This window comes from Sapajus apella, unplaced genomic scaffold, assembly GCF_009761245.1.
Source record: "Sapajus apella isolate SASKATOON/1434 unplaced genomic scaffold, GSC_monkey_1.0 scaffold34, whole genome shotgun sequence".
Taxonomy (NCBI): domain Eukaryota; kingdom Metazoa; phylum Chordata; class Mammalia; order Primates; family Cebidae; genus Sapajus; species Sapajus apella.
Window position 1 is genome coordinate 53,573 of NW_022436974.1, and position 17,216 is coordinate 70,788.

Sequence of the window (17,216 nt, forward strand, 5' to 3'; positions counted from 1 at the left end):
AAGCTTTAAATCAATTGTTTATTGCAAGGTTCTCATGACTAAAAAAGACCAAGTGCCAACAGTTCAAAGTGGAATAGGGATGACATGGCAGACATCCCATCAGAGCCCTGTTGATTCCAACAGCATTAGCACAGCAGTTTAGCCGCCATAAAGCCAGGTTTTGTCAGTAAAACTGATGGTTGCAGGACCAGTGAGAATCTGGCTGCCATTAGAGAAGGTAAGAAAACATGATTGGCTCCTTGAGGCTGCCTTTCTTTTGTAACCTCAGCTGTCAAGAAACGGAAATCGGGGTTGGGGAATTAAACATAACCCACTAGTCTCCTGATCCTTCTGCAGTAGTCACCTAGGTTTCCTTTTATTGGTATTGTTCTTTCTCTCCCTCCCACTGAAAGACTCTTTTCTTGCTTACTGCAGCTGAGCAATTCATTTATTGCACCGATGAACTTTAATTTGGGGTCTAAGAAAAACATTATGTAAATTATTCAATATCAGGTTGTAAGTACAACTACTGTACTTCTCACGTTTGGAATGCTCCTCCTTGTTCTCGTTAGTGTCTATTCCCAAATCTAAATACATTCCCTGAGTATTCTGTTACACTCAGAGTTAACTAAAGATGGTACAGTTTGGCTTCAGAGATGCAGAACGAAGGCGGACTCACATTACTGGGCTTCACACCATGCGACAAAAAGTGTATCACCCTTGGAGCAACAAGTGCAGTTCTATAGACGCAAGGTATGGTTCTGAGCCAAGATGTGCCACCACTGTATGTGTACTACAAAAAGGAAATAATTTCAAGCTACACAAAATTAGTGTTCTAAACATAAACCATATATTGTAAAATACTGAACATTTTCAGATTTGCCTCACCAAAACAGATGTTAATAATTGAAGATATCATATACACAAGCACGGAAATAAATTTTTTTTTTTTTTTGAGAAAACAATTGTCAATTGTTCTGTCACTCAGATTGGAGTGCAGTGGCATGATCTTGGCTTACTGCAGCCTCTGCCTCTCAAGTAGCTGGGATTGAAAGTGTATACCACCATCACCACCATGCCCAGCTAATTTTTGTATTTTCAGTAGAGACGGCATTTCACCATGTTGAGCAGGCTGGTCTTTAACTCCTGACCTACGTGATCTGCCCAACTCGGCCTCCAACAGTGCTAGAATTACAGGCATGAGCTACCACCATGCTTGGCCATCTTTAAAGATACTCAAATCTACTTCTTATTCAAAGGTCAGGACCTACCACTTCAATTTGTAAATGTTTTTATTTTTATTTTATTTTATTTTTATTTATTTATTTTTTTAAGATGGGGTTTCACCATGATGGCCAGGTTGGTCTTGAACTCCTGACCTCAGGTGATCCACCCACCTTGGCCTGCCAAAGTGCTAGGATTACAGGCGTGAGCCACTGCACCTGGCCAAATATTTTTAATTTATAAGCCAGTAAGTAATGCTTTTTACTAATACAACTGTTCTATTTTGGAGGTCATGAGAGATATATTAAAGAAGTAAAACTGAAGGCCATTCTGAAAGACAGTGTCATGTTCTCAGTTTCTTCTGTGCTGTCACATGTAGTGAAGTCATTTAAGAATGAAGCAGACACAATTCTGCTTAGACACTACCATTGATGAGGATGGTATATGCGAAGAGTAAGAACACAAAATTAAAAGAATTACACATATCCATACTTCAAAAGTTCTAAATGCCAAGCCTAACTTAAAAGCAAAACGAACCTTAAGTTTAACCTGTCTTCCCAGTTACTACTGTAATCACCTTTTATTTTCAGTTCTTAATTCTACTGGAAGACCATTAAGAAGCCAAAAAAAAAAAAAAAAGTGTCAAGTATCAATTGTTAGAAACAACAAAGAAGAGTTTAAGGAAAGAATATATTTGAACCACATAAACAAACAAAAAGGTATTACATAAGAAAAAATAATGTAACAATTTATGTAAGTACCTAACATATGAGCATGCTCTTACATCTAAAACAAAAAATAAAAAGGTAACATTGGTACTATATATATATATATATTTGACAAGTGTGCATTAAAGAATTCTCTAATATAAAACATTTAAAATGTGGAGAATACTTTTTCAAGATACAGAAAACAATTATTATGATAGGCACACCCACAATTCTTATAAAAACATGCTTGCAAGGATAAAATCCACCTGAGCACTCGTTTCTCAGATGTACCAACGCTATAAAATTGTTAAGCACTGAATATTGCCACCCACTTTTGCAATGTTTGAGTTTCAACACCGATTGGTATGAATTCTGAATTACACAATTTATTACTGTTATTTTTCAGTCTTTCTGCCATGTTCCAGATAGAAGGCATCTATTTAATAGGAATACTTAAAACAGCAATGTTATTTTTAGCAAAGTCACTTCCCTGTGTTCATTTTTCCTTTAAAGGCACTATATTTAGAAAATAGTTATTACAACAAATAGTGCTTTGGAAGAGCTGAAACTCCAAATCAATGTGCTCCATCAACCATATGTAGATCTAAGCAGCCCTGACTGAAAAGAACACAAATGTAAGAAGCTGATAAATTTAAAGATTATAAAATTGGTTTATTGTAAAAGCAATTCAAGAATACCCAGTTAAAAATCTTATCCCAATGCTACCCAATACAACCAAGAAGCAGTTAAGCACTTTTACATTAGGAACAAGGACATAAAACAAGAGACCACATCAAGGCTATGATTCAAACTGAGAGAAAGGACTCCTAGGTATCCTTCAGGTCAGTACAGAGGGCATCGTAAGATCAAAGCACTGCGCCAGATATCACAGTACTGCTACAACACTGAGGTATAACTGGGCAAATTAAAGTCAAGGGGAAATGAAGATCTCCATATTCTTGTTTTGTGGGTGTACTTAAGTGATTGAAATTCTAGGAACAGCTGCCTTTAATGACAGCAAGATATAAGACAAGTCTTTATTAAAGAGAAAGAAGTTTATAAAGTTCTCTATCAAGGTTCCCCTAAATCTTCACAACCCCCACCCCAAACCTTCCCACCCTCCCACTAAGCTAAAGCTACTCTGCTGATATATAAGATATAATCTTAATTTGTGGTTACTGGCAAATTATAGGCACTCCTTCCATGTAGCTTTGATCTTCTGCACATTAAAAAAAAAAAATCCCAACAACATGCTATATAATTCATATACCCAATTTTGCATTCTAGGTAGAATTTCATTATTACTCTAAAACTCCATCTGCACATTGGCCATTTCCCCCCAGACTTAATTCAAGATTTAATCTTTCTGCCATTTTCTCAATAAAAGCCTTAGAGTCAATTATGATGAGTGATTGACCTATGAACTATTATATACAACACAGTGATTGCATTTTTTTGAGCACTGGAAGTATTTAAAATAAAACTTCTGACTTCCAACTTTTGCACTCCTCCAAACTGATGGGCCAAAATACTTAGGTTTTGTAAATGGGGGAATAATAATCTATCTTCCCAAGCTGAGGCTTTTCATAGCAGCTTTTGCCAGGAGAAGGAGACTTTATACCTGTTATAAACCCTTGAAAATAAGGGCTTATTCTAGAAACATTAAAAGACCCTTAAACCTAGAGGTGCTAGCTCGTGCCACTTTAATTCACAACTATTACTTCATAGCTTATATTGAAGAGTGAATTCATGCTCATTTTGTTCCTTTAAAAAACACTCTTTGGAAACCATTACTCCTGTAGACACATACTCTAGTTACATCATCTCTTCCTGTAAAAATAAAGGCATAATCATGATTATCTCTATTTCTTTGCTAAATTCAACTACCAATATACATTTATTAATCTGATCACTTTTCCAGCTAAACTCATGACCTTATAGTATTCTATCCAGGGTCAATTTTCAGCATATAGAAGTAGGAGCAAGTCTTATAAGAACAATCTTGAAGGCAATATTTTCATCTAGTCTTCAATGTATTCATTACAAATGAGAACTACAAACTAGAATTTACTTCCAAAACTAAGGCAAAGGTAAACTTCCAAAGCTAAATGACGGTAAACCACTATAAAGCTTATTTCTGTCATGCACATTATAAACCTACTCAGTGATTTCCAACCAAGACTAACTGTTATTAGTCCAAGGGAGTCCAAGGGAAAAAATAAAGCCACTTCTGGTTCGCCCCTTTCCAATTCATCAGATAATATCTATTGTATGCCCACAGGGTGTGGAGTACTCCCCTAGGCACTATCCATAGTAATAGCTCTTTCTAGAACACTAGACTACTTCAAACAATGGTGTCCGCAACCAGATTTAAACTACCAGTGAAATATAAACTATTAGTCATGTATTCTAAATGCATACAAAGCACTACCACTTTAAAATTAACTGGAAAGTAGGGAAACCTAAAAAAAAGGATACATTCTGCTACCACACTATTATAAATGTTATGTTTGTGTGTGTGCATATATATAAAAGAAAGAGCAGATAATCAAGATTTAAATAAGGTGGTAAAAAACCAGGAAATGAAGATTTTTACCAAAACAACTACAATAACCATCCCAAGATACAACTATGAACAGATTCACTAATATGGTCATTTGCCTAGGTTCCAACAAAACCACCAAACTCCCCCCCCCCCAAAAAAAACCCAACAAAACAAAACAAAATGCACACCCACAAAATTATCCACCAAAACCTATACTAGAGTATGTGGCAATAATTAATATATTTCTATGGAAATCGTCTCATGCCTTATAAGCTCCTACAATAAAAATCAAGGTCACTATGTGACTAATGATAGCACTAGGAGGAAAAGAAAATACTGAAAGTAAAAGTCTTCAGCCTTGGTTTCAGGTATCTCTTCAAATCAGCATTAGTACTTAATATCAGACATAACATTTTTTGGCTTGTCAGACCAGTAAATCGTGTTTTTCCACTGGCCAAAGGCAGCTGAAGAAACAACTGTTGAACAAACTAAATGCTGTGACATGAAGCATCTGACTTCTGAGTATTTAGTTAAAACGACTGGTGAACATTTAACTGGGCAAAAGGAATGGCATCCATTATCCAAACAGGCTCACTTCCCCCAGCCCCCAAAATGAACAGTAGTTATAATAGCAAAAGAAACAAAAAGTTTTTTCTTTTTTTGATTCTTTAGAGCCAACTGTGAAAAAGGTCAGCAATATATTAACAGCAGCAATGGACAAGGAAGAGCAAAATAGAGGATTAAAGTATCTTGCTGGACGTTTGTTCATCTTTTTCTGTATTAGCCAGAAAACTGCAACTGGCTTATGGAAATTTCAGGTGCATATGTCTCCTTAGATCCTTCACAGATTTAGAATTCAGTCTACCTGAGGGCTCTATAACCATGTAAGAAAGCTTTCTTTATCTAGCTTGGTGGCAGCCAAAACAGACTCCATGTCATTAAGGATGTCAGAACTCAAAGCTTCCTGCAGACTTGGCATTAACTCCTCTCCTTCTATGTTCATTCCATCTCCTTCCAGTGTTCCAAGGTCCACATTTGTCCCAGGAATGGCTTCAAGGTAGTCTGGGAAACGGTTCTGCTGTGAGGGCAGGGTGCTTTGGTTGATAGTATCACCTGGTGGAAACACAGAGAGAGAGATAACAAAGTCCTTTTTGAAAAGCTAACATCAGGACTTATCATATGACCATACAGAAATGCATAGGCAAAGAAAAGCACTCCTAACTGACCTAAGCTGATACCTCGAATTTCAAACAACTCACAGATAACAAAATAACAATGTCAAGTTTACTTTTGCTTCAACATTTGTTCAAATATTCAATAACTGCTTGATTGCTATTATGTGCTGCACACTAAAGGGAGTCATGAAAAAATTAAAAAGCCCTTGAAAAATTATATACACCCGGGGGAGAAGGAACAAGCACACAACACAACAGCATCACTACACTGCCTTCCAGATAAGCACCACCATAATAAGACTAAACATAAAAATGAGTGGTATAGACCTACCTTGGCCACTTAGGGACAAAAATAAAAGGACTGCATGAATACTTTATTCCACCCTTAAGAGATGCACCTTCGTAACAGCAATACAAGCTTCCCAGAAGGTTTTGAATAAATACATCTTCTTAGCCTTGCTTCTAGGTTTCCCAAACTTACTTGGCCACAGAGCCTTTTTGCAAATGACAATATTTACATTCCTTCAATAGTACATACCTTCAGAAAAACTAATGTAAGCCATTAAGGGCTACAGGGGCCTGGAGAAGACAGAAATGCAGACTAGAGGAGTAAGTAAAGGTGTTGTGTGTGAAACGGGTTTCAAGTGGCTCCTAAGGATGATTTAAAGTCTAGGTAAGCAGAGAGGAGAGGGTGGTGTGGATTCTAGAAAGCACCAAAGCCACGAGCTGCGTGAGTACAGGCACAAAAGCCTTGCTAAACATTTTCAGAACAGAAGTAGTTAGTGAAAGAGTCGGTAGCTGAAGAACAGTGTCATTTCCCTGCTAATTCATGCACTCTGGCAGTTGTCAAGTCTAGGGCAATGGTTGCCAGGTAAGCCACAGGAGAAATGGTTCCTTAACAACCCCTGTGAGGCAGGTATTTCTTAGCTCCTGCAAGACCCCTGCAATTTTTTTTTTTTTTTTGAGACACAGTCTTGCTTTGTCACCCAGGCTGGAGTGCAGTGGTGTGATCTCAGCTCACTGCAACCTCCTCCTCCCGGGTTCAAATGATTCTCCTACCTCAGCCTCCTGTGTAGCAGGGATTACAGGTACACACCTCTATACACGGCTAATTTTTATATTTTTAGTAGAGACAGGATTTCGCCATGTTGACCAGGCTGGTTTTGAACTCCTGACCTCAGGCGATCTGCTCACCTCAGCCTCCCAAAGTGCTAGGATTACAGGTGTGAGCCACCGCACCTGGCCTTCTGCAACTATTTTAATAAAATAAGTGGGCCTCACCTCCTAGTCTTTCCCACCTGGTTTCCTGAGCCCCGTAATACCTAAAGTGGACCAAAAACTCTTAGAGAAAAGATGAAGACGAACACTGAATTCCAGGTAGACATCTCTCAAAATTACGGACACAAATTTATAATAAGGAGAGAGATGTCTAATAGGGTCTTCCATTTGTCTTGCTTTTAAGATCAATATGCTAAAACAAGCCATGTTATCAGTTTTATTCAAATAGAGCTAATATAGCCAATTTATGATTTATTTATTTATTTATTTTGGAGAAGGGGGTCTCATTCTATCACCCAAACTGGACTGCACAGGCATGATCACAGGGGCTCAATCCATCCTCCCACCTCAGCCTCCTGAGAAGGTCAGACTACAGGCATGTGCCACCGAACCTGGCTTATTTTTCTTTTTTCTTTTTTTTTTTGGTAGAAATGGGGTTTCACCATGTTGTCCAGACTGATCTTAAACTCCTGGGCTCAAAATGCTGGGATAACAGGCATGAGCCACTGCACCTGGACAATCCATTTATATATACATTTGTTTGTCTGTTTTTGATTTTTTGAGACACAGTCTCACTTCTTCACCCCTACTGAAGTGCAATGGTGTGACCCTGGCTCACTGCAACCTCTGTCTCCTGTGTTCAAGTATTTCTCCTGCTTCAGCCTCTCAAGTAGCTGAGATTACAGGCACATGTCAGCAGGCCTGGCTAATTTTTGTATTTTTTGTACAGACAGGGTTTCACCACGTTGGCTAGGCTAGTCTCGAACTCCTGACCGCAAGTGATCTGCCTGCCTCAGCCTCCCAAAGTGCTGGGATTACAGGCTTGAGCCACCACGCCCGGCCAATGTATTTTTTTTTTAAACTAGGAAAAGACAAATTACAAATCACCATATAGAGACAAAGCAGGTTCAATCTTCTGAATAATCTTTGCTTACAATAGCTTATTTGACTTGGTGATAACATATCTGACTATAAGTCAGGTTACCAAGAGGAATAAAGAATACCAACCTGTATCCATCTCATCAACGCTGTTCAGGAAGTCATCTGGGGTACGAGGGACACTGTAGCTGCTCATGCTTAGTCCACTGTCGGTACTCTCATCTCGAGAGTGATAGGTGCCACTACAAAAACATGACAGTTAAAGACCAACACAAAAATTTTAAAAATCAATTCAAGGTAAAAATAAACACCTGCTGCGTACCAACATAATTCTCAAAGAGGATTAGTGAAAATTCCTGCCCCGCAATGTCTGAAACAAGCACCCTCCTTCAGGGCCACAGACAGGACTTGTGCTATGAAGTGAAATAGACAAGTTAATCCTAATTGAAGCTGGCAGCTCTAAGGAGCCAAGATTTCTCCTAAGGTGTTCTGTGCTTGGTGACAATAAGGGACCAAAACAAGATACCCCCAGTTAGTTTTCCAGGCTGACAGGAAATTCTCTGCATCAATATTCTCTCTGTAATACCATCTGCATGTGGGGGTGGGGAGGAACCCACACAACTTACTTGTTCCAAGGTCTCAATTCTCCAGGTGGTGGTGGCACAGAAAGAGAGGTCAAAACACAAACTCCAGGTGGGCGAGAAGACAGGTCTGCACTAGATTCAAGTTAAATTCCTAGCTCTCGTGCAGAGAACTTAAGCCAAGGAAAAATCAACCCCAAATAAACCACCAAAATTCCTTTTAGGACTGAGCCAAAATAGATGAGTCACTGCTGATGAGATAAGAATACCCGTGGCTTGATCTCCTTGCTTCTGTGTTTGGTGGGGGAAGAAAAAGCCCCAAACACTTCAGTATAAAACGAGATCCTATAGCTCCGGTTAAAGAAAAGAGCAAAACAAAAAACTGCAAGGCACATCCCTTGAAAATAACATGACCCAACACAGATTTTCACTTTAGATTAAATAAGGGTTCACAGATTTACATAGAAGTATGGTAAATATCCATTCCTCTGATAAACAGAACACTTTCCTAAACTAGTAACACCTAGGCATCAGCTGGCATTCGCTGAGTTCTACTCACTTCAGAAAGTCTTACAGAAAAGCATAAAATCAAGGCAATTGTTATTCTTCAATGGCCTGTGTACAGGAATGTGAACTTTAACTTTCTCTATAGTTTGTATATTTAATAAGCAGTTATTTAACTTAAATAAAAGTTAAAAAATAAAAACAAGTTTAACAATTGCTCAAGGCTAAAAGCTCAGTCAGTACCCCAACTGCTTTCCCTAAATGATGCAATGCATTTGCCTTGTTCTCTTTCTCTCGCCTCATTCTATACACCGCAATCACTGGTTTACTCTAAGCCATCTGCCAGGTTTTGGCAAGGCTGAAAAGCCTCACACGGATCCAAGAAAACAAAAATTTGCCTCTGAGACCACTGGTATACAATGCAGCCATGTATGAGAAGGCCTCAGGATGTGGTTTGTTTGTATTTTGCCTGCCCTGATCTGGGATAAGGGCCTGGTCCTAGTCCTCACTCTATTCCGCTGCTAAGCATGGGATACACATCAGACATTTTAGTCTGTTACTGAATAGCTGAACTTACAGAGTTGTGCAGAGTTCATTCCAAACCACAGGGGAAGCACATGGGCATTCCTGAGGACAGCGTTCACACAGCCATTTTCCTGGAGACGAACTGCTCCCTCCAGAACCCCACCTTCTACAGGCCCCACTCATTCAATAAACATTCACTGAGCATCTGCTACTAAATGACAGGCATTAGACTAGGCTTTGAGGATAAAGAGGTTAACAACCACCACCACCTACAAACAATGCTTTGTGAGAGGCTCACAACTTCAAGGAGCGACATGAACAAATACACTAATGAATCATATACAGGGGTTATATGAACTATGTAAGCACAGTGCTTTCAGAACAAACAGGGAGCTTGAAAGTAAAGGGTAAAGGTTTCATGGAGGGGGACATCTGAGTGGGCCTTGAGAGATCTCAAAAGTAAAAGGGAGATAAAGGGACTGTGCATTACCACTAGCAGTCAATGCCATGGCAAGTTGGAGGAAAAGGATTTAGAGCTTAAGGAATGTATATATAAATCAGATAGTAAATAAGACAGAAACCATCAAGACTTTTTTGTTTTTTTGTTTTTATAAGGTGGAGTTTCCCTCTTGTTGCTCAGGCTGGAGTGCAATGGCATGATCTCAGCACACTGCAACCTCTGCCTCCCGGGTTCGAGCGAGATTCTCCTGCCTCAGCCTCCTGAGTAGCTGAGATTATAGGCATGTGTGACCACATCCGGCCAATTTTGTATTTTTAGTAGAGATGGGGTTTTGCCATGTTGGTCAGGCTGGTCTCAAACTCCTGACCCCAGATGATCCACCTGCCTCAGCTTTCCAAAGTGCTGGGGTTACAGGAGTGAGCCACCACACCCAGCCAAGTTTTTACATTTATTTATTTAGAGACGGAGTTTTGCTCTTGTCATCCAGGCTGGAATGCAGTGGCGTGATCTCGGTTCACTGTAACCTCCATCTCCTGGGTTCAAGCGATTCTCCTGCCTCAGCCTCCGGAGTAGCTGGGATTACAGGCACGAGCCACCACGCCCAGCTAATTTTTGTATTTTTAGTAGCGATGGGGTTTCACCATGATGGCCAGGCTGGCCTTGAACTGCTGACCTCAGGTAATCCACCCACCCCAGCCTCCCAAAGTGCTGGGATTATAGGCGTTAGCCACCGTGACCGGTGAGTTTTTGTTTTTAAGGAAGAAAAAAAAAATTCAAAGTCAGATGTATGCTTTAGAAACTGGGGGTACAGAGAATGGATATATAATTCTGCCCTTGGATTAGTAACATTGATATCTGCCACTCTGATCTTCCCAGAAAACAGGGCATCAAATTGTAGCCCAGTCTCATCAAAAGTTTTAAGAAAAAAATCTTTATAAATGACTGTCAGAAGGATATGCAGCCTATCCACTTTTAAAATGGTCTAATTTTTATCCCTGGTATTAATATAGGTCCTTCAACAAGACAGGCACTGGAATTACATGAATATGAAATTTTCCTTATTGGAAAAAAATAAAGTTCTGAGGCTATGATCTTTCTTAATTAGCCTCAGTTTAAGTCTAGAACTATAATCTTACATAAATACACTTACTTTTAGACAGAAATTTAAACTGTATGTCAGAGGAGTAAATACAAACTTAAAATGTATTTTAGATGGCTTTCAAAATCAAACCTTCCAACTAGGCCAGAAGCACTAATCTTAAAAACTGGGTAAATGGTATATTCTATTGCACCAAATATTTTTAGCAGGGTAAGATATTTTCTCTTGGAATTATTAAGTTTCCAATTCAATTGGGAAAAATCAGAAAGGCAGTGCAATAGTTTTCCTAACGCAAAGTACCTTTAAATATTTAGGTAAGTGTTGTTTAAATTGGTTAGAAAAGGAATCCAAACCGCAATGTATTCCTATATTTTAAAAAGTCTGAAACTCCACAGATACTTTACAACTTTAGAAGAGTAAGTTTTGGTTAAATCTTAATCTTAGATGCCTTCCTAGGCAAAGAATATGACCTGTTTCAGCTCACAGACTTCAAAATAGCAGTTTATATAATACTGCAATCTGTCTGAAACCCAGGATTTGTGGTAACTCACTAAGATGCATGCCTAAGCTACATTATTTTCAAATATTGCCATAATCTTAATGCATTTCTGAAAGAGGTACAACCTTACATTTTATGTCCGTGGGCTTTCTTAAGAACATGAGGCCCTATAGTGCTGCTGGGTGAAACATTTCAGGTTGAAAAGCTACGTGAAAAATTTCTTCCAACGACTCTGACAATGCAATCCTAAGTAGGTTTAACAGGCAATTCATTCGCTTTCACAGAAAGGCATTCACATGTTCTTTCATGATTCTATAATTTTAAGTAACTGTTAGTCAACAGTATAGGCAGAAGCAAACACGTTGTGACTCTGAGTAAGTATCCCTGGTACAAGTCTGAACGGCTCACTTCCTCTCACAAAAGACAACTTTTAATCCTCAACTCTTCATGTACTTGCTGTTTACAAAGACATTAATTTATAGTTATGGTTTTTGGCCCACACAGATGTTCCAAATAGCCTATTACAAGTACTAAGTAAAATGATTTTAGAGCGACGATTCTTTTCAGATATTCACCAGTAGCAACTCTCACCAACCTGTTCAGGAAAGGATCTGAGCTATTGGTCGTCATTGTTCTCAATTCCTGAGACATCCCGGGAGAAGACACTGGATTTTGAGTCCCACCATCCTGCTCCAGTGTTGGTAACTGGCTACGCAGTGCTAACTCCTAATTAAAAATAAAACAAAGCCAAAGAGAATCAATCTACTGATTAACAAATTTACTGTTAGGTTTAAATAAATAAAAATCTGCACAGCGTAACTGTGCAGATAGATTAAAAACATATTTAAAACTTTGATTTTAAAGTTAACACATTTCCCAATCAGAATGATCTAATTCTTCTATCCATTTCGAATGACTAAATATTAAGTTACATACATTTAAAGTCTGTCTAGTTATATTAACCACTCCCATATGTATTTTGCTCCTGAATTTCATTTTGTTATTTTCCTTACTCTGGCAGATACTCCCAAATTCTCCTTTGGGTTATTATAAAACGGCAAGTCTGGTCTTTACAAAATAATTCTTAAAGTTTGTTTTTACTCACCAACTCTCATATGGTTTTGTGTGTTTGGAAGCTCCCCACATAAACATAGTAGGAAATATCATCTGATGATTTTAATGTAAGACACCAATTCTTCCCCAACCCCCAAAACTATTTCACACTTTGCTATTAAGTGTCTCATTTTGACTTCAAATTTTTCTATCCTGAGCTGGATAGAGTATGTTCTATCCTCTAGGAGACAGAAAGGAGGAAAATGAAAAAAAGACATCAGAAGTAAAAACACAAGCCCAAGGCTTCTCCACCACAACCATAATATTTAAAATGGGGATTTCTTCAGGGACATCCAGCAATTTCTCAGCGGGATTCTCCCTGGAAACTTGAGCAAAGGCTGTGGGCTGCTACTCTGATGGTTCCAGAAGGCCTGCCTTCACAGGCTTTCAAACATCCCAGGTTTCAGTCTGTATTTGCCCAAGACCTCAAAGAGTTCATCTCACTGTGACCCATCCCTAGCACCCTCATTACTACTCTGACCTTTTTCTCTGCTTTTTCATTTGTTCACTGTTTCTTACCCTCCTAAGAATTTTCACTCTGCCTCTCCAGCTACTGTAAACATCATCTCTACTAGAGCATCAGCTTCCTTTCCCTCCACTTTTTGGGTTTGATTTGAAATGCATATAGCTTCTTATCACAAAGGACACTGGCCTAACTCCCTCAATTCTTCCACACAGCTTTCTCAGCCACAGCCCCACCATTTCCTGCCCTCACCTCCACAATTGCCATGGGGTCCTGAAGCATGGAAAAATTCTCCTAGCTCTCCACTGCCACTTCTAAACTAAAATTCTCCTGTACGCAAATACCACTTCTTTTCCTTTAGGTTTATGCCTTCTGGATATATCATCCTTTAAACTAGAGTTTCTTACCCAGAGGACCATGAGTGAATTCAGAGTCTCTCTGAACTTGGATGGAGTAAAAATAATTATACATTTTTGCTAACTTTATCAACATTTTCTCCAATGTAGTATGCACCATTAGTATTCACTGTACCTAACTTTTCACCAATAGAACATATAGATGTTTTCATATCATATCGTTGTTGCAAATATTTTAAAATACGATTTATGATCACTGCTATTACAATGTTACAGTAGTTATAAGATGTGCTTCTAGATTTTTTTCTTTTTTTTTTTTTTAATCTTTTTGAGACAGGGTCTCACTCTTTCACCCAATCTGGAGTGTAGTGGTGCAATCATTGCTCACTGCAGCCTTGACCTTCTGGACTCAAGTGATCCTCCTGACTCAGCCTCATGAGTAGCTGGAGCCACAGTTGCGCACCACCACACCCAGCTAATTTTTTGTATTTTTGTAGAGACAGGATTTTGCCATGTTGCTCAGCTGGTCTCAAACTCCCAGACTCAGACTATCTACCTGCTTCAGCCACCCAAAGTGCTGGGATTACAAGTGTGAGCCATCCAGCCTTAGATCTTGTTGTTTACAAATTTCTATTTAACATTTTTTTAACTGTATCAACCAAATTCCTTCTTTTCAATCCTATACATTAAAAAATATATATATATATATTCTGAGAGGGAACCTAGGGACTTGGCTAAATGCCAAAATTGTTCGTCCATTTTCCCCGCAAGGTTGCTTCTGTACTCAATTTATTGATTTATTAGCTACTCCATCTTATAGATGAGAGAATTCTGGAGCTGGTCAAACCCTCTTGCCCCTCCAAGTATTCTCCATGCCTTTTAACATGCTTCAGTATTAAATGGACAATTCACTTAATCTGACAGCTTCCTGAACCTTCTGGATTCCAGTGATCTTCATCTCCACCCCTCTCAATCACCCACTTGCATAGCCACCAAGATTTTGTTATTTGATACCAAACCAACTCTAAAATCTTAAGTCATGTTTTGAGACAACAATCAGTGTTTCACTTCATTCCAACTGCATTCATCACACTGAAATAACATCCACACATAAAACCCATATTATAACCAATTGTTGAAATGCCGGGATCACTTTTATACTGAAATGATACTGACCACTTCATCACTGTATTTCAATCCTTAATTCTTTCAGTCATACTCTGGAACTGGCTTAGAAACTTCTCTCTCAAAAATCTTACATGCACTTATCCCGCTTTCTCATCACATTTTTTTCTAGCCAGTTCCTGCATAAACTCAAGTCGACTCTACCGGCCCTCCAACCTCAGAGACTCCAGGCCCATCTCTCCTTTCTAATCTATTGGCTCTCTTCTGGCATCTTATTTTTCTTTTTCACTACAAGCTTGAATTCATGACTGATTATTCAAAACAGCATAAGCCCCTTTTAGATTCCTGATGTACATATAATTTTATCTCAGCCCAGAAAATTCCAACCCCAAAGCAATGCCAAAGTGTGTTTGTTCTGTTTTTATACTGGATTGCTGAGAAATGCTAGGGGAAAAGAAAAAAAAATCTCATAAGTATCCAGAATGTTATCACTATAAATTAATGGTCTTTGGCTTTGGATGGACCCTTTGTACCATTTATTGGGTTTTTTGTTTGTTTTTGATCAGTTCTTTCTCACATCCTCATGGTCACTACTCCAAATATGGCATACTCTCTCAAGCCCCTATTCAGGGAAGTCCATTTCTTTTCTTTTTTCTTCCTCCAAATTTTTTGTAGAGACAAGGTCTCAATTTATGTTGCCCAGGCTGGTCTTGAACACCTGAGCTCAAGTGATTGGCCTCCCAGAGTGTTAGGATTACAGGCATGAGTCACCATGCCCAGTCAATGATGTCTATGTCTATTTTTTTCCCATCTATCTAAGAACATCGAGGCCACTGGCTGGGTGCAGTGGTTCATGCCTGTAATCTCAGCACTTGGGAGGCTGAGGTGAGCTGATTATTTAAGGTTAGGAGTTTGAGAGACTGGCCTGACCAACATGGTGAAACCCCATCTCTACTAAAAATACAAAAAAATTAGCCAGGCGTGGTGATGCATGCCTGTAGCCCCAGCTACTCCAGAGGCTGAAGCAGGAGAATCACTTGAACCTGAGAGGCGGCGGTTGCAGTGAGCCAAGATCGAACCACTGCACTCCAGCCTGGGCGACAGAGCGAGACTTCTGTCTCAAAAACAAAAAAACAACACAAAACACATTGAAGCCATCAGGCATAATCTCTGATTTTCTGGCCCCTCCTGCCACCCCTTCCTGCTTTCCTCAAAAGTAACTTCATTTACACTCATCTTTATAACTTTTCTTGCAGTCTTACGGGGATCCCTTTTATTTTTTCCTATTTCTACTTTTTACTCCTTCCATCCTCATCTTACAAAGTGAGACGTGACTTTAAAACAATGATACTAACTCGTTGTAGGTCTGTCCTTAAGACGACATATCCTCTCAGTACTATGCCTTTCTTCCATAATAAAGACCTGGTGAAGCCACCACCTTCTCGAACAAGCTCTCTGTGGCGATCCCATCTTGATTTTGAGATTGGATTAGACACATACATGCCATGTCTTTGACACCCTGAACATAGCACTCATCAGACAATATTCTAATTATTTCTTCTGTGTCCCCTAAGGGCAGAGTGAATGGATTACTTTGGAGCGTAAAACAACTTACAATTCTTCAAAGAATCTATAGTGCTCTTAAAATATGAGGATGTATTTAACAATAAACTTTAAAATGAATGAAACTACAGGCTCTGGTTGAGGCTGATGCCTAGGGTTCTGTGACAAAACATGGGAATATCTGAGAATATCCTAAAGCCGCTCATTTGCTTTTTATCAAAGAAGGTATGCTCGTGTTTGTAGCACAAAGCAAATATATGACACTAACCTGTAAGTCGTAACTAAGATAACTGAATTAGATATAATTCTCATATTATTTTTACAACTTTTTATTTTAGCCTTTTAAATAAAATTCCTACTTATTAGGTTAAAACTAGTATCACAGGCTGGGCACAGTGGCTCATACCTGTAATCCCAGCTCTTTAGGAGGCCAAGTGGGCGTATGATGAGGTCAATAGTTAGAGACTAGCCTGACCAACATAGTGAAACCCTGTCTCTACTAAAAATACAAAAATTAGCCAGGCGTGGTGGCATGAACCTATAATCCAGCTACTTAGGAGGCTGAGACAGGAGACTTGCTTGAACCCAAGAAGCGGAGACTTCAGTGAGCCAAGATTACGCCACTACACTCCAGCCTGGGAGACAGAGCGAGACTCCACCTCAAAACAACAACAACTACTACAAAACTATTATCACGTGCAGACTACACTCCATATTTTTGCTGCTTTGAATTTGGCCACTATCTTTGTTCAAAGCTGTGAATTTTTTGTTTTTCAGTTCCTTTAACGACTTAATTTCTGTATCAACAGACACTGCAGAACCAACTATGCAGATTTATAAAGAAAGATACCTTAGAGTAAGTAGGGAAATCATTCCACGTTACCTAAAGAGATACCTGACCCCTTGAAGGGCTACGAAAATACTTTTCTCATCAAACCTGTATTTGAGTCACGACTAAGACTAAGTAACCTAAGGATTCACCTCAACTAGACTTGAAAGAATCAAAAAAAAAAAAAAAAAAAAAAAGCCACTCTACTTACTGGTGGCAGGAGTGTGTGTGTATTATTAATCAAATAGAGAAGAATATCGCATGAAAAATATAGTCAGCCTTTCATATCCATGGAGCCAACAAAGTATG

At 38.9% G+C, this 17,216-nt stretch overlaps 1 protein-coding gene across 12 annotated transcripts in view; it reads right to left on the reverse strand.

The window, feature by feature from the left end:
- Window positions 1–1,874: 1,874 nt before the first annotated feature.
- YAP1 (Yes1 associated transcriptional regulator) overlaps window positions 1,875–17,216 on the reverse strand; it is a 131,196-nt gene continuing 115,854 nt past the window's right edge. For 5 of the 12 annotated variants that reach the window (XM_032295692.1, XM_032295690.1, XM_032295691.1 and 2 more), the window contains 3 exons: window positions 12,054–12,184; window positions 7,920–8,032; window positions 1,880–5,571 (listed from right to left, as the gene is read on the reverse strand). In XM_032295692.1, the coding sequence (XP_032151583.1) occupies window positions 5,333–5,571; window positions 7,920–8,032; window positions 12,054–12,184 (483 nt within the window). In that variant the 3' untranslated portion in view covers window positions 1,880–5,332. Of the gene's footprint in view, window positions 5,572–7,919; window positions 8,033–12,053; window positions 12,185–17,216 lie in introns of all 12 variants that reach the window. The other 7 variants (XM_032295680.1, XM_032295689.1, XM_032295685.1 and 4 more) reach the window with 2 other exon arrangements.